Raw genomic sequence first — 18,806 nt, forward strand, 5'->3', positions numbered from 1 at the left:
ACTCCATTCAAGCGGCAAATGTGAACGTCAAATCGGATTAGCGGGAACACTCCACCTGAACGTAAACCACAGCCCTGTCCGCTCCCATCACCTCTGTTGTCTTCCCGTGTGACAGCTATTCTATTGTGTTGCTTGTATGATTGGGTGGGAATTGTTTTAACCTTGTGGCCTGAGAGCCACTCCTACGGTTGGGATCGACACCCTTGTCATAACTCTTTATGTCAAAATTGGTTAAGGTTGGGTTCACCTATGATGTGAAAAAGCTCTTTCATAGTAGCCTACTATTTTTAAAGCTATCAATCAGTTTTGTAAATGTTGACTAAATCTAAAACTATTAAAAAAAATCTTTTTCAGCAACTGGAATTAACTATAAAAATTAAATGAAAAACTTAAACTTGAAATGAAAATTAAAAACAGCTAAATGACATGCTTAAAATTAAGAATTAAAACTACTAAAAGCGAAACTGAAATAAAAATAAAGCTAAACAAAACACACACACACACGCACATATTTTTATTGAAAAACAACAAATAATAGATCAATAACAAAAGCACAAAATAATAAAAATCTATATTTAAAAAAAATAAAAATGTAACGTGTTGTCAGTAATTATTCATATAATTAATAATGATTGATTCAATTAATTACTTGCCATTGAGTTATATATTCATCAAATACAAAAACATTTCATTTTTCCAAAATGTTACACTTTCTTTTAGATTTTAACAAAATTACAGTATATTCATTATACTCTAAAACTGATTAATATTTGAGCAAAGAGTTGCGGCAGTCTCAGCGTGCCGTTTCCAGAGCCAAGTAAGATACACTAAATCTTGTGTAAAAGGTCCATAAAACTTCAGAGACGAGAACCGAATCCAAATTTGAAAGTGTAATCACCCAGTGTGAACTACAGCAGAAAACGGAGACCCAGAGACTCCACAGGCACCCTCCAGGCACACAAAGAAAAGTGCTCACATTGAAATAGAGTCTTGGTGTTCCTGGCATGAAGGGCCTCAAATGATGCCCCCACTTCTGGCATCAAACTTTGTGGTTTGGGTAGATCTCAGGCTCCCTATCAGAGCTATTTATAGATTGGCAGCAGATCATAAATGTAAATCCAGTGAGGCCATTTACTTCCATTCTAGACAAAAATATAGACGTTATTAATATTTAATTATCAGTTTAAAAAATATGATAATATAAGCAAATTGTTTATTATTATTAAAATAATAATTATTATTATTATCTATTTCTACAAAAATAATATGGTTGTACCAGAAAAAATAGGTGTCATTTCCACCCAGTTATGCACATTATATTGATACACCATAGTTTGTAAAAAAAAAAAAAAAAAAAAATCACCTTAATCTTAGTTAAAGAGTTATAATTTTATTGTCTTATTTCGTTGCATGTATTTTCTGTATAGTATTTATTAATTTGTGTTTCTTAGTTTGTTATTTTATAGTACATTTTTTGAGTTAACATCCTTTTAAATTAACAATGTTTTTTTTTTTTTTTTTAAGTAATGATAATAACCCTGTTTCCAGCACACTGAAGAATTTTAGTTAAATTGTCAATAGAAAATATGTATATATTAATATATAAACATAATTATAATTGTGCTAATTTTGGGGAAAACATGCACAGTTTGAATCTGTATATACTTTATTAAAGTATTATGTTATTGTGTTTGACCTATGAAATTTGCCTTTAGAAATATGTATAAAATGTTATTCCCATCACATAATTTCTTTTACAGATTGTAGATGTGCAAACTACACAATTACACTTTAATGGAAATGTTTTAAAAAAACAACATCAACAAAAGTTAAATTCTATTCTGATGTATGTAGGCTATATACACTGTTTTACATTGTTAAGAGACTTTAAATAAAGATGTTAAAAGAGTGCTTTAAGAGAGTTTATTAAAGTCTGCAGGGCCAAAAGTATCCATATAGTTGAAGAAACACCTTTAGACATTATTAAAACACAACAGTGGTTTAATCAAAGAGACACACAGGGCAGAGAACCGAGTAAAGACGGCACAGAACAGGCTGTTAATTACTCGCAAGCATCTCGGATCTGAGAAATTACAGGTCGGGAGCAGCCAACATGATTATTATCATCAAAACTCAAGGCAAGAAAACGTATGCACAGTTTAATTTCCCCTCTGGTAACATAACCCGCACATGCACTCATTCCACCTCGATCAGAGCAGGCAGTTCTGCTTGTTCCCCAGACACAGTACGAATGGCTTATAAAGTCCTCGCTCTTTTCATCTGTTTTTTAAATCACTTCTTGTCAGAGAGGAAGCTTTACTAAATAGCTTTTACCTGATCGACTGCACTCGGCTTGATCAAGCTACTCAGATAATTCTGTTCAAAGTAGTTTAAAAGTTAGTCTTGTGCTGGAGGGGGAGAGACAAGAGATGAGATGTGTAAGTGGGCACAAAAGCGATTGCGGTCTGTAACAGAGTGTGCCTGATCTCCTCACATAACACAAGGTACTGTATTACGCTCGTTTTGCCTACAGAGGGGCTGCCGAATCAAATCGAGCACGCCTATTGTGTAAACAGAGAGCTCTTTTTTATCACTCCTCTGTCTCTCCACGATACCCTCATGTACTCCAGAATAGAAACCCTTAAAGAAAAGTCCCCCGTAAGCCAAGTTCTATTAAAGAATTGCTCGTTCTGAAGTGGATATGAGAAAGTCGCCCGCAGCAATAAATCTGACGCTCTGCCTCATTCACCTACAGTTAGTTTTTGTTTCTGACAGTTATCGTCCATTAGTTTCCTTTTTGAACGGTGTAGGTGCCATATTCCTTTAGTTGCCGTCTTTAAGTGAAGCTACGTTCTGATCACAGAGTTCGGGCTCTAATTAAATAACTGTAAATCAAGATCCAGGAAGATCTTTTTAAGAGGAGTGCTGGAAAGATTATGCCTCCAACATAAAGATTAATCATGCAGAGCGCAGATCCTCAACTCAACTCTGTGGACAGAGATGGAAAGCGAGTGAAGAACAGACTAATGCCGATCTCAACCCACTGCATAAAATCAATCCCACACTAGATGTATCACATATGCATATAATGCAATCTAATTCATGAATTTTGCAGTATTTTGATAAATCCGGATTAGGCGTTTTACACCGCAGAATAAAATGACAAAATAAATAAAACACTTGTAACTTATAAGATCTGAATCTAAATAACAATTTGTTTATGAAATGAGCATCTCCGCTCATGAGCGTGCCAAGGAAAACTAGGGCGGAGGTCGGGATTTTCAGTATACAGTACCTGCTTAAAGGGATAATTCACCCGAAAATGGAAATTGCCATCATTTACTCACACTGTAAAAAATAAGTGTAATTTTAACTGTAAAATTTTGTAAAAACGCTACGGAAAAAAACTGATAATAGGTTAACAGTAAGTTCCCGTACTATATACAGGGAAAAACTGTAAAAGATCTAACAAAGCATTTAATGTAAATTTACAGTAAAATTCTGTTAATTATACAGCTTTTAGAAGTAAAAAAAGAACAAATCAATGTATAATTTACAGTCTAAAACTGTAAACTGATATTCCCAGAATTCCCTGCGTGACACTCCACGTTTGAAAGTATTTTGTTTAAATAATCATGTTTTTAAATAGTTCTTGTTATCAGTTATGTACATTTGAGCTTTATGTTACATCTTCTGTTGCTTAATGAAAGTTTTTTGCATTATTTAAGTATCACGTGTGTTACCATGATGGTGTTTTGTGTTTCCATAAATGTGCACCTTCTATATGTTAATATATACTTCTGCTTGTGGTGAAGCTACTTGTGATGAGCTTTGATACTTCATGTGGCTTTCTCTTATACAGTACCATCTTTATTATTATGGTGGTTGTCAGTATTTTCAAGGTACAAAACAGATTTAATTTTGTGTGTTGTTGAATTTACTGGTTTATATTCACATTTTCTTGTTTGTAAATTACAGCTTTATATTGTAAAATTAACAGTTTTTGACGTAAATGTGTTTACAGTTTTCTGTATTTTTACAAAATTATTCTGGCAACCACAGCTGCCAAAAAGTTTTTGTAAAAACAACAAGAAATTTTTTACAGTGCACCTTTGTTTTGTTCTCAATCTGTATGAGAGTCTTCTGTAGAATATAAAAGATATTTTGTTATCAGCATTCTACAAAATATTTTATTTTATGTTTAGCAGAAGAAAGAAATGCATTTGGAAAATATGACTAGGCTTGTTTTGTTTTGTTTTTCTTTTTAGTTTGTTTGGCTGGTTGGTTGTTTTTGTTTTGTTTTGTTTTGCTTTTTTTAGTTGATTTATTTATTTTTGCTTTGTTGTTCGGTTTTGTCCACACAATGAAAGTCAGTGGTGTCCAGTGTATTTTAGACTACAGTGTTCTTCAAAATAAATGTTTTGTGTTCTGCAGAAGAATTTTTTTTTTTTTTGATGTACTATCCCTTTAAGGACCAGTCTTACAATACTTTTTATAGTGCTTTTGTGACTTTTCAAGCATTACAACCATATTTATTTAGTCTTTGGAACAAACACACAATAATAATAATAATTTTTTTTTTTTTTTTTTTCTGTCCAAAAAAATGTAAAATAAAAGTCAATGGAGTCGACTGATAACATGAGGGAGAGTAAATGATGATAGAATTATCATTTTATGTGTACTATTCCTTTGAATCTTGGTTTTTGACAGCTAACCCAATGGGAAAATGCTCCCTAAGGCAATTCCATTCCTGTGGATCTGTGAATCGCATATCACATCCAACTGAATATTTTCTTCTGCAGGTTATGCGCTAGCCTCCTTCTCTCTCTCTCCCTCTCTCTCTCACAGGGCCTCTCAGAGAGGTCAACGCCTTACCCCTTCCCTACAGCCTGCTCCCTAATTAATCACTCATTAGACTAATCATCATTGGTGCAGTGCTTCACTAGTGGCTCTGGGAAGCCTTCCTGGCGGCAGAGACAGCTTGGAAGAAGTAGGGGAGGAGAGAGCGAACACACTCCCATGGCCCGGCTCTCTGCCATGCATGCAAAGCAGTTTTGCGAGCAATCACCAAGGGTAACAGTGAGGTGCTGCAGCTCCGAGTGGGGATAAAACTTAAGATGTTTTTCTCCACTCTTGTGCGCTGGTGTTTTGTAGTGACATCAGAGTGTTTTTCCTGAAGCATTTTGCCGCCTTCATCTTGTTACTTACGCATAAACTGAAGAAACTAAAATCTTCGAAACTCCAATATGCACAGTGCATATTCAAGAACAATGTTCCTTCGGCATGCATGCATGGTTGTGCAGTTCTGCTGTTGCTACCATTTAGGAAGGAAGAAAAAAATAGTGTAGACTAAAAATGTGTGAAAAAAAAACACAAGATTTGCTAAATAAAAGGAAGGCGTGTCAGCTGGAGTCCATCCATATATGCATTGATTTTTTTTTTTATTAGTTTGAGAAAAATTATTAATTAAGAACAACCACCAATATTATATAACTGTTATCCTGGCACAGTAAGTCTAAATATTTATAATACTGACCTAGATTTTTGTTTCTCTTTTTTTTTGTTATTGTATAAAATGAACACCCACAAAGCGTGGGTTTACCAAAATGTGATAAATACCTAGAAAAACAATGAACTTCTGCATTAGACTGTTTTAAAGTTTTAGTTACAGTTTATTAGAGTTTCTTTGAAAATAATAGTCAGTGAACACAGAACAAGTCTTATAATCAGAAGCAAAAATTAGAGGGAAGATGGTTCTGGAATATTATTAATAATAATTATTTTAACAATAATGTCTAATAAAGACTAATAAATAATATACAGTATACAACAACAATATACAGTTGTTGTTATAATTATTGCTAAGTATATAACACTCACAAAATGTTATATTTTGTTATTATATATTTTAATATTCTAAAATATAATATAATATAATATAATATAATATAATATAATATAATATAATATAATATAGCATTAAGACACAACTATTAGTAGTAAACGTATTGCACTGAAAAATATTTCCTTCATAAATTCCAATCTCACTGGATAAAGCTTTGAAATCTTTTTTTTTTTTTTTCATTTTGGCTAAGTCATGTGGAGGAGCACAGGCCATATAAAAGTCACCACATCAGGGACGGTGGCTTTGAAAATACTATTTGTCGCCTTCAGAAAGCCCCAAGGAAATATAGTTTGGATTAAAAGGGTTTGCGTTTATAGAGTTTCAGTATGGCTTCCTTAGTCTGATGGCTGGTCACCTTTGCTGTCACAGAGAACCTTTAAAATTAATCAGCACTGTAAAGATTAAGATGCACATGCCCATACAGTATCTCTGCCATCGGTTACAATGAATCTCTGTTGTCATATCACCTTCCCAGTATCACAGCGGGGAGGAACTCTAGAGTGAAGAGCTGCTATAGCATGACTGGGAAACCATGTTAGCACCTTTTTTTTTTTTCTGCTGCTTTGTTGTTCTCACACATAGACAAACTGAGAAAACAAAGATGATGTATATAAGCAATACGATCTCTGACACACCTGTCCAGCTCTCCTCCCGACCAATGATTTCACAATTTATCAAATGTCACCGGCTGAAACAAAAACCAAAAACTTTTAAAGGTTAAGGCAAGGTTCTTAAGAGGTAGGACAGCTCTGAATGAAGCTAAGCACTCGAGACTGAAAACAGAATGATCCCAGCTCAAATCTCTCTCAGCCAGGGTTTGCAAAGGTCCTTAAAGTAAACCGAGATTAAATGTAAGCACCGGGATACTTGGAGAGAAAGAAAACAACAACTTTTTCATGAACTAAAAACACAATTGAATAATATAACGTCCCCTTGGTAAGCAAGCGTGCTTGGGTAGGTGTGATATTGTACTGCACTGTGTCGGCTGAAAATTCATTATGAAAGCCTAAGAAGTGTCAGACCTGATTGAGTCTGAGCAGATACATGAAGGCAGGAAAGAATCTTGCAGTAGTTGCTCAAGGATTTTTTTTCTTTTTTTTTGACTAAAACATCACTCTCTAACTCTCAACCTTCTCAAAAGGAACAGGCTGTCGATAAGCCTACTAAAACCAAGACAGGCTTCATAAAAAATGAAATATTGTTAGTTTAGCAACTATAAGTTTAGGTTTAAGTAATAAACAGGAAACAGCTAGTCCAGAAATCTATACAACTATTTCTACTATAACTATTATACAGTGATATACCGGCACTTTATATGCAAAATATGCTATGATATGTCTGTCAGTGGACACTTTTCGTAGTCTGGTGGTGAAACTAAGTCTGAACACTGTTGATCAAACACTGTGGATGCTGCTAGTTAACAAGAAATTCACAGAAAATGAAGTGAACAAACTTATTTCTCACTTGAAAGTGGCTTTAAAATAAGAGCATCAGTTTAATAAATATACATACATTTTTAAAGTGAGTTTACATAGAGAGGCTATAGATAGAGTACATATACTGTACAGTACTGCAAAACCAGTGATTTTCATGGCAACTGCAAACCGAATGCGGTATTATTATAATAATCAATTTTTGATTACATTTATTTTGGTTTGTGTTAGGCTCTTGGAAATATCAAATAGATTTTTCATAAGTCCTTGAATTTCATATCACCATATTTACATGATCCCTGATCCTTTTCCATCAGGACGCTTGAATTGATCGATCTAGTTAGGGCTGCTCCACCGGTGCCAAAATTGAAGCAGTTTCTGCAGTATGTATCTGATTCTGCAAGTCAAGGTGTAAATATATTTAGGGGCGCAATTGTAGTATACGCTCTGCTGGGTCGTATTTCAGGGATTTGGACAAACGATCTATACAAGCGTATTGGTTGGAGGACAGGTTGATGTATATATATATATATATATATATATATATATATATACAAAGAAAACAATATAGATTGTAGCCTACATGCACTAAAAAATGGGCAAGTAAGACTAAACATTAAAAAAATGTACAATTAATACTATTATTTTATAAGATCAAACTCACTTTGTGATATTTCTTTAATCTTAAGTTATATACCGGTAGCTGTTAGAAGCAGTTTACAATGGACTGAGAAGTACTGATGATGACAGAGAAAAGAAGTGTTATTATTTAAGATTTTGTTCTCAAAAAACAATACTTTCCCACTAATTCACATTGTTTTATCGACATATTGTGTAACATATGATAAGGGAAATCGAATCTGCCCATAATTGCAGTTTCAGTATATGGTAATGTATTGTGTTTACGGAGTGTACAGACATAGAATAGTTTTAGGTGTTTATACACTCTCTAATGCACTATAACGTGCATATGCTTGTGTGGATTTTATATAAGAACTTGTCGAGGTGTATGGAGATTAGTGTGTGTGGGCTTGCCTGAATATTCTATGCCTACTCTTCATAATTTTTTTTTAAAATAAATAATAATCATATAATATACAATATATATATATATATATATATATATATATATATATATATTGTGACGAGCACTCCCAGAGGAATCAGCGTCGCCCTGGAAACCAAACCAAAACACCTGCACGTCCTCGTCACCGGCTGATCGGTCACAGCTGCTCCCCATCAGCCAGCACATTGAAAAGCAGCACATGTTGCACTGAGAAGAGGTTCTCAAACAGAACGCAAAGCTGGACTAACCCCTCTCTCCTATCCCCACAGAAAGCAGCGAGTGACCGACAGCCCACACCCTTTGGAGCACGTCTGGACACCCACTTTCCCCTTGATTGGCACAGAGGAACACGGAGAGCACACGGGGAGCACCAACCAGCGGAAAGCAGATCAGGACACTTCACCAGGCACCCTTCACTTTTCAATAAACCCACCCTCCGGGGCTTTTGATTTCACGTACCTCTTGTCGAGTGGTTCTTCACCCCGTGACAGTGGTGGAGAATGCGGGCAGAACAGTGAGGAATCACCGACAAGGTCACCGCCCCAACTCCTAATTTTTTTTTGCTTTCTGTCAGCAGCACCACGGAAGGCGGCACGCGCGGCCCCGCGATGGAGGACGTCTTACAACGCCTCGCTGAGGTTAGCATCCGCCAGCAGCAAATAGCGGAACACCTCGCCACTCGCCTGGGCAGGACGGAGGATGAACTCGCCGCCGTCCGGGCGGCCGCGGCCCAGCGCGTTCCGCTACCTGAGCCTCGGGCACAAGCCACCCGTCTGTTGCCCAAGATGACGGCCGATGACGATGTGGAAGCCTTCCTTCAGGTCTTCGAAAACACTGCCCACCGAGAGGGATGGCCAGAGGACGAGTGGGCACGTGCGCTGGCACCCCTACTCACCGGTGAAGCACAGAGGGCTTACTTCTCGCTCCCCCTGACGAGTGCCGACAGTTATGTCGAAGTGAAGCGAGAGATCCTGGCGAGGCTGGGCCTCTCCCCTGTAAGTGCCGCCCAGCAGTTCCACGAGTGGGAATACAAGCCCCGGGTGCCAGCCCGTGCCCAGGCAGCCGAACTCAGCCGCCTCGCCCAGCACTGGCTGTTGGCAGGAAACCCCACACCAACACAGGTAGCGGAACGAGTGGTGGTCGATCGCCTCCTGCGCGCACTACCTCGCGCCCACCGACAGGCCGTCGGCATGAGGGACCCACGTGACGTCCGGGAACTAGTGGAGGCGATCGAGCTGGCGGATGCCGTTCATCCCAGCGGGGCAGGGGACCGGCTGCCGCCATTCCCCCGGAGGGTGGTCCAGGAGCGACGCCCGCTCGAAGGCACCGCGCGACCCGTCAGCAGGCCGACGGTTCCCCCACCGCGAGATGAGCCCATGCCAAGTGCCGAACCACCGTCGCCTCCGCGAGCCTGGCTGGCAGGCTGCATCCTTCACCAACGGGTGCCGGCGGGAGCCCCCGAAGCAGATGTGAAGGTGGATGGAAGACGGTTCCGGGCCCTGTTGGACTCAGGCAGTGCGGTCACCCTCATCCAGGCGCGGCTGTGCGCCCCGCGAAGCGGCCGGAAAAACTTCCTACCGATTACCTGTGTGCACGGAGACACTCGTCAAGTACCGGCCCGTGAAATGGTCATTTCGTCCCCCCAAGGCACCTGGCCAGTGGAGGTAGGCCTGGTGAAGGACCTGCCGGTGGCCGTACTGCTTGGAAGGGATTGGCCCGGCTTCGAGAAGCTGCTGTCCGCCGCTACCCAGCCTGCCAGCCCCAAGGGGAACCGTCGAAGACCGAGGCGGCCGCCTGGACCCCGCCGCCGACCGGCCCTGCTCGTCTCCGACAGTGGGAGAGAAGGTGAGGCCCCCTCCCAATCTACTAATCTGTTTTATGATGTCTACCAACAGGCCGCTGGAGGGGGCTCTTTCGCCAAGGAACAGCGGGAGGACGACCGACTCAAGCACTGTTGGAGCCAGGTGCGAGTCGTGGATGGAGAGGACGTCCTCCCCCGGCCCCACCCTCTCCCACATTTTGTCGTAGAGAATGGCCTGCTGTATTGTGTCGCCCAGCGTAGGGGGGAGGAGAAAAAGTTACTAGTTGTGCCTCGTGCCAAGACCGAGACCATTCTGGAGCTGGCCCATTCCCACCCCATGGCAGGACACCTCGCGGCAGCCAATACGGCCCAACGCATCCGCGACCGTTTCCATTGGCCGGGCCTGGACGCCGAGGTAAAGCGGTTCTGCCAGGCCTGCCCGACCTGTCAGGCCACGTCGCCCCGGACTCCTCCCCCCAGCCCGATCATCCTGCTGCCTATCATCGAGGTGCCCTTCGAGCGGATTGGAATGGACATAGTGGGGCCGTTGCCGAAGTCTGCCCGAGGGCATGAGCACATCCTGGTCATCGTCGACTATGCCACCCGGTACCCAGAAGCAGTCCCCCTGCGGAAGGCCACCGCAAAGTCCATCGCCCAGGAGCTGTTTCTGCTGGCCAGCCGAGTCGGCCTCCCCTCAGAGATCCTGACTGACCAGGGAACCCCCTTTATGTCCCGGCTAATGGCTGACCTCTGCCGGCTGCTGCGGGTGAAGCAGTTGAGGACCACTGTTTATCACCCCCAGACTGATGGCCTCGTAGAGAGATTTAACCAGACCCTCAAGCAAATGCTCAGACGTGTGGCGGCGGAGGACAAGCAGGATTGGGACCTCATGATCCCCTACGTGCTCTTTGGGATCCGCGAAGTTCCCCAGGCCTCAACTGGCTTCACCCCCTTCGAGCTCCTGTTTGGCCGTCAACCCCGGGGCCTCTTGGACGTGGCCCGGGAAGCGTGGGAGCAGCAGCCGGCCCCGCATCGTACCGTCATCGAACATGTCCGGCAAATGAGGGAACGGATCGACCGAGTGATGCCGTTAGTCCGGGAACACCTCACCAGGGCCCAACAAGCGCAGCAACGTCATTATGACCGGACAGCCCAGCCACGGGAGTTCCAACCGGGAGACCGCGTCATGGTCCTGGTCCCCAGCTCCGCCTGCAAATTTCTGGCCTCCTGGAAGGGGCCCTACTCGGTCGTCGAGAGGGTTGGACCGGTCACTTACCGCCTGAGACAGCCGGGACGACGGCAGGCGGAGCAACTCTACCACGTCAACCTCCTAAAGAAATGGGTGGGGACCCGGGACCAAGTAGCTGCCCTAAGCCTCACCGAGCCCGTGGTTGTGGATATCAACCCCCACCTTTCGGCTGCCCAGAAGACGGAGCTGCAGCACCTGGTCAGTCAGTTCCAGGATGTGTTCTCCTCTCAGCCCGGGCAGACCAACGTGCTTCAACACCATATCCGGACGCCCCCAGGAGTCGTCGTTAGGCAACGGCCCTACCGAGTCCCGGAGGCTCGTCGGCAGGCTATTGAGGAAGAGGTCCAACAGATGCTAAAGTTGGGGGTAATAGAACCATCCCGGAGTCCGTGGTCCAGCCCCATTGTGATGGTCCCAAAGCCGGATGGCACCCTCCGCTTTTGTAACGACTTCCGCCGCCTGAACGAAGTATCCGAATTCGACGGGTACCCCATGCCTCGGGTGGACGAACTGCTGGACCGGCTAGGAAGGGCCCGGTATATCAGCACCCTAGACCTAACCAAGGGCTATTGGCAGGTACCGCTCTCCGAGGCCGCCAAGCCGAAAACCGCCTTCTCCACCCCCAGTGGCCACTGGCAGTACCGGACCCTTCCCTTCGGCCTACATGGGGCCCCCGCGACGTTCCAGCGGATGATGGACATCCTCCTGCGGCCTCACCAAGCTTACGCGGCCGCCTACCTGGATGACGTCGTGGTCCACTCCGAGGCGTGGGACGAACATCTGGATCGTCTGCGGAGGGTGCTCTCGGAGCTCCGGCGGGCTGGACTTACCGCCAACCCCCGAAAATGCCACCTAGCCCTCTCTGAGGCCAAGTACCTGGGCTATCAAGTCGGCCGAGGACTCATCCGGCCGCAAGACAAGAAAGTTGAGGCCATCCACGCCGCACCAAGACCGGAGACAAAGACCCAGGTACGAGCCTTCTTGGGGTTGGCGGGTTATTATCGTTGTTTTATCCCCAACTTCTCCTCTTTAGCCGCCCCCCTGACAGACCTGACCAGGAAGGGGCAGCCGGAGAAAGTATGCTGGACCCCGTCGGCGGAAGAAGCCTTCTCCCAGGTGAAAGCAGCACTCACGTCCTCGCCGGTACTCCGCGCCCCGGACTTTAGCTGCCCCTTCCTGCTGCAGACGGATGCTTCCGACACAGGACTAGGAGCGGTCCTCTCCCAAATTCAGGAAGGTGAGGAGCATCCGATCATCTACATCAGCAGGAAGCTGTCCCCCGCCGAGAGGAAATACGCCGCTGTGGAGAAGGAAGCCCTGGCCATCAGGTGGGCAGTCCTGGAGCTCCGGTACTACCTCCTGGGCCGCAAGTTCACCCTGGTAACCGACCACGCGCCCCTACAGTGGATGGCCCGCGCCAAGGACACCAACGCCAGGGTGACTCGCTGGTTCCTAGCGCTCCAGGACTTCCACTTCGAAGTCCGCCATCGAGCTGGGGCCGCCAACGCGAACGCCGATGGCCTCTCCCGGATCTGGACAGCTTATGCAGGTCTGTCAGGGGTCATTCCCCACCCTCCCCTAATCTCACCCCTACTTTCTACATGTCTTCGCAGGACCAGAACGACGCTTAGGGGGGGGGGATGTGACGAGCACTCCCAGAAGAATCAGCGTCGCCCTGGAAACCAAACCAAAACACCTGCACGTCCTCGTCACCGGCTGATCGGTCACAGCTGCTCCCCATCAGCCAGCACATTGAAAAGCAGCACATGTTGCACTGAGAAGAGGTTCTCAAACAGAACGCAAAGCTGGACTAACCCCTCTCTCCTATCCCCACAGAAAGCAGCGAGTGACCGACAGCCCACACCCTTTGGAGCACGTCTGGACACCCACTTTCCCCTTGATTGGCACAGAGGAACACGGAGAGCACACGGGGAGCACCAACCAGCGGAAAGCAGATCAGGACACTTCACCAGGCACCCTTCACTTTTCAATAAACCCACCCTCCGGGGCTTTTGATTTCACGTACCTCTTGTCGAGTGGTTCTTCACCCCGTGACTATATATATATATATATATATACACACACACACACACACACACACACACACACAAACACGCACACAAAGTACATTTTTTTATTTCCATGTGACCCATTTTGACCCCATTCTCTAAAATCCTTGTTAATTAGACAATAGGCACTCAAACTTATTTCTTAAAGAGGAGAAAGACAGAGGGAGACAGACACAGAGAGTGAGAGTTGGCTTTGAAGAGCTGAATCAGGTAAAAGGACTGATTGCCTTTATGATAGAGCTAAGAGTGGCGCAACTCTCCCTCTCGTTATCCATCTTTGATAACGAAAATCAAGCTATCAGGTGAAATTTTGCTGTAGATTAAATAGCAGGCTTCGGCCCTCTAATTGCACTTTGTAAGGTGCAATTACAACATGATTTGTGATTAAAACAAAGAAAAAAGCTCAGATTCATCAGAAGAAGCTGACGCAGTGGATGACATGTCTCTACAAGGCTACTGCAAATCTTGTAGGAGAATGAAAGACTGAAATGTTCATTATACAGGATAAATGCTTAATGATCTCCATTACAATGAATAAAAACCTTGCTGGTGTAATTAAAACTGTTGATTGAAAAGCAAAAAGCCATGATGTTTGCATGCAAAGAATTTCCTACACTACAATAGTGAGAATATTTATGAGTGTTTCCTCAAAAATATGCACTGCCATCCTAGTGGACTTCCTTAATGCATACTTTTTACACTTTCACTATTTTTTTTTTACATGCCTCCAATGAGAATTCATAGCTAGAATTTAGCCCAAATACACCCAAATAAATGACATTTCCCTGTACTTTGATTATAGCTTGACAGGAAATATTAATGCTAAATCAGATTCATGCTAAAGATCAGAGCATTCCACCTCACACTTGCCAACACGTGCGCCTACATTTATGCAATTACATTTATGTGCGATCACATTACACTAAGTAATGTGTTTACTTGGGTTTTCCTCCTAAAATTGCATTAAAATCATATTATTGATGCCCATGTGGGTGATGTCATCGCTCCTATCACTCTTACTGTAAATGCACATTTAAATGACTTTAATGCATAATGTGGAGATGTTTCTAATGCAAAATAAATGGCTACTTTACATAAGTGTCTTGGAGAGGGGGAGAAAAAAAAAGGAAAAAGCAATGCAAGGCCAGATTGCCGCCCATCACTGTCTGTCAGCACTGGCATGGAGAGGGATTATCACACCCAGATTACAGTGAAGTGAGTGGGAGTTTATTTAAAAAAGGAACTGGAGGCTGTAATCTCTCCCTGCCGCACAAATGCCCTAATAGGCATGTGTTGCACTCCCTGTCAAACAACTGTTGGGTAAACAAAGAACAGCAGATTGAGGGGGATGTGAGGCAACGAACAAGCCACCGCTACGCGACAACACACAACCGCACATGCACACGATGCCTCAGTGCTTCGCAGAAACGTTTCTGAGTCACATCAGCGAGAGCAATGGATGGAGAGGAGGAGAGAAGGAGAGGAAGAAAGAGCGCCTTTGTGTTTACATGGGCCTGGAGTGCGGAGATAAGATGGCTATCCCGCAACACGTGTTGCCGAGACAATGCGATGCCCCTTCGTCATTGTTGGCGCTTGAAAACTTTGCGAGAGAGCAGGCGGTGAGTGAGAGCTTATAGCAGACAGAGTTGCCATTTCCAAGAGGTTTAATGCACTATATCGGCATAGAATTGAACCGCACATTAAAGAACAGCCAGGGTGCACTGCCAAGATATTTCCGGATTAGGTTTCATATTAAAAAGAGCTTTCTCTGCTCAAAACAGGCACTGTGCTTTACTCCTCAGCATTAGTTTAAAGCTGACACAATCTCACAAAAATAGCAACATTTCGGAGCACAAGAAATACGTCTGATTTAATAGCACTTCAACAATATTAACCACGCAATTGTTGGCGGCAGAGAGAGGCAGATGTGCACGGTGAGAGACTAAAAGCAGTTATTGGTTTTATAGCACTGGTTGTATGGAAAAATACGGTGCAATAACTGTCCAAAATCCCACACAGAAAGATTCTTAATTTTGTCTGAAGTAAAACGAATGCTTCCACCAAATCCATGACAGAAACGGAACACAAAGGTGAAAAATATCATGCACATGTGATATTTAGATGTTTTTATTAGGACTTAAAATGCATGCATACTATTGAATATTATATATACTATTGAATATTATATATATAATGTCAATGACGTTTTGCTAAAAAATGATTGGTACACCAGTAAACCAAAGCACACAAGTCATTGGTTAATCTTATTATCACTGCACAGGCTTCAGTACATGATTCATTTTCAACCAGTTCTTTAATTAAATAACCATATGGGCAATCTGTTTACAATGAAATATTATCAGCATTTGCTAACAATATAATATCCTTGCATGCATTAGCCACCGTATGTAGGTACATGTTTTTTCTCACGTCTTGTCATTCTTCATCTCAATGCTTTCTTTTCATAAATAATCAGATGAAACAGGCTTTGATACAGTTTTCTCCATCCTGTTAGTAATTGAATGCACATTTATGCTTACTTTGTTAGGCAGGTGTGTATTATAGATCCAGGTTCACGGGAGAGGATGGGATTGGATTTCTAATAAAGCTAATGGTGGCCTGGCGGCAGAATGACGGCCAGGTCTCTTCCTGGAATCTGCCGGGGGCCTGCTGCTGTATTTTAATGCCCAGATGAATTTGTTTCCCCCTGTCAGTTGTTTAGAAAACATCAGATAAATCAGGCCTGAAGATTGGTCCCCAGACCTGTGCAGAATCCCGATAGAGCGCGTTAACCACAAGCCAGAGGCCGGGCCAATTTTAGACACATCTCGAATTTTAATACAGCCCAGGCTGATTCTCCTGACAGAGCAGTTCTCCATGCTCGGGATATATTAGATCTGATTGGTCAGCTGTCGGGATTGTCACTACCTTGATTACATTGTGGAGATGTAATGCTGGGTAACTGTGATGCCTTCCAGCTGCCTATTGAGGAAAATCTATCGAATATATAGAGATTTCAGAGCATTAGGTGATGGCGGAGTGACATTTACATAAAGTGAAATCAAACAGAGAAAAGGTAAATGAAGAAAGCTGAAGTTAATTTCACAGGGTCTATATCTGTGGATAAATCTGATATTTGGCTCTTTTTTCAGAGGCCTTCGGTTTATTAAAATTTGTTACCAGGTTTCTGAAAAAGATATTGATGCTTTAAAGGGGCACTTTGCCCAAAAATGAAAACTCTGTCAATTACTCACCTTCATCCAAACGTGTATGACTTATGCTTTAAATATTGAAATGGTACTGGTCTTTTTTTTTTCACCCACTTATGAAAAACAGAGACTAGAGCTTTCAAGCTTAGACATAAAAGCTAAATATTATTCTGTTTGGCTTGTTCATTAGAATTTATGAAAGCAACAACGTCTGATTTGTTAGAATAAAAAAAGAAAAGAAAAAAAAAAAAAATATATATATATATATAATAAGCCAGATCTTTTCAATGTACCAGTTGATTCAGTTCACAGAATCAGTTAGAATGATTTGTTCACCAATCAGACTGATTTTTGCAAAAAATAAAATAAAATAAAAACTTCCATTTTCATGGAAGAAATTCTGTCATACAGATTTGGTTCTGTATGAAATTATGTTCATATTACGACAGAATTTTTATTTTTGGATGAACTCTTTTTAAGTGGTTGAAGGGGCCTTCAGGACTAAACTTGTTTCTAGATGTTCTCTAACTATGCCAATGTGCCAGATTCCTTGAAAGGTGTTAATTCACGTCTTGTCAAATTAGCCCTCTCACTTCAACAACAATTCTTAAGGGCTGATACGGGTGAACTGACACTGGGATTGTGTACAGTCCCACAATTTCTGACGATGTGTATTTTACGCCCTTGATGCTCTTGACAAAAATGCCCCTCGTCCCTCCAGCGATTGTTCTGCACCGAGTCACTGAGACACCATTAACTCAATCCATGACCTGTCTCTCAGGGTTAGTCCATCCCCTCAAAGCTCATCAGAAAGTCTGACTCTACTCTAAACACACTGAGGCTAAAGGCCAGAGCAAATCACAAACTTCTTTACAAACCTGGTTGTGGCTAAACCACCAAAGGTTAGCGATCAAGGCACCAGATCCATAGACGCAGCATCATCTGAGCATCGATACCGGAGAAAATAACATCGAGAGATGTGGCTTGCAAGTGGCTAGCTGATATAAGCAAGGAAAGCCGGAGCTAAGTGTGTCTAATCAAGATGAATGAATCTGTTCCACAAAGGCTCCCAGCGGATGAGGCTGTACTCACGCCCTCTATACTTCACTCATTAATTACTGTGAATTAATAGTTTTATCCACACCAAGTAAATAAAAGATTGTCACCCGGTCACAAATCGAGTGCAGCTTTTATTAAATACTGTGAAAATGTCAGCTGGTTAGAGCCAAATTAAAGAGACAAACAGATCAAACTGCACTGCAATCAAAAATAATCTTCATGTAACAAGATTAAATTACCCTCTGCATGTGTTCCGCAGAGACTCAACATGCATTGTTCCACTCCAACGTAATTCCTAGATGGTAATAATTTGTAACCAGAGCCTGTGAGCACTTTTGAGACCCAGTCAAGATTGTTGGATGATTTTTAACATACGGTAAGCATCCTATTTTAGGAAAATAAAAAAATTCCCCTGAACCTTTCCATTCAAACCTGCATTTCTGAAAGCACTGGAGTATTAACTAGTCAAGGACACTTTACCTAGTGGACTCAATTTCCTATGTCAATATTAGCACAAACAGTGTGAAACATGCCAACAAAGAAGCTACATCCTCTTCCGTTCGGTACCAGCACAGTCATTCCATCTGTGTCATATTAGTGCAATAAATCATTCTTTTCAATCCTCATTTGTATGTCTTGGCTCAAGGTTATGAATTTCTGAAAGAATAATGTACGTTAATTACATTTTTGAGTGACAGCTGAAGAATTCCTTCATTCAAGCATGTTTACAGAGTTGGTCGACTCTCCATGGAGACAAATGAAAATGAGCTCAAACAAAACCAAAGTCAATTTGAAGTTGCCCCGGCACTTTGAATTCATTTGCTAATTCGTCGTACGCAAAGCAAACAAAGCATTTTGCAAATGACATGAAGAATTCATTAGGTGTTTTGTAAGTCATTGTGGCAATTCATTGAACTGAGTTATGACAAGGTGACTTCTATTTTCAAGTTTACACCAGGAGTGTTTAGAAATGCTAACATGCTCTTTACTTATGTCGCGACACCTTTTTAATTAT

The 18,806-nt window shown here is 42.5% G+C and overlaps 1 protein-coding gene and 1 long non-coding RNA gene across 2 annotated transcripts in view; one reads left to right on the forward strand and one right to left on the reverse strand.

The window, feature by feature from the left end:
* Nucleotides 1-18,806, reverse strand: part of LOC127969482 (uncharacterized) — a 253,389-nt gene that overhangs the window by 160,881 nt on the left and 73,702 nt on the right. The window lies entirely within an intron of this gene.
* LOC127969481 (uncharacterized) lies at nt 8,469-13,368 on the forward strand. The gene is made up of 2 exons (XM_052571482.1): nt 8,469-13,003; nt 13,291-13,368. The coding sequence occupies exons 1-2, from the start codon at nt 9,013-9,015 to the stop codon at nt 13,302-13,304; spliced, it is 4,005 nt and encodes a 1,334-aa protein (XP_052427442.1). The 5' UTR covers nt 8,469-9,012; the 3' UTR covers nt 13,305-13,368.

The sequence above is a fragment of the Carassius gibelio genome, chromosome B12, assembly GCF_023724105.1.
Source record: "Carassius gibelio isolate Cgi1373 ecotype wild population from Czech Republic chromosome B12, carGib1.2-hapl.c, whole genome shotgun sequence".
Lineage (NCBI taxonomy): Eukaryota > Metazoa > Chordata > Actinopteri > Cypriniformes > Cyprinidae > Carassius > Carassius gibelio.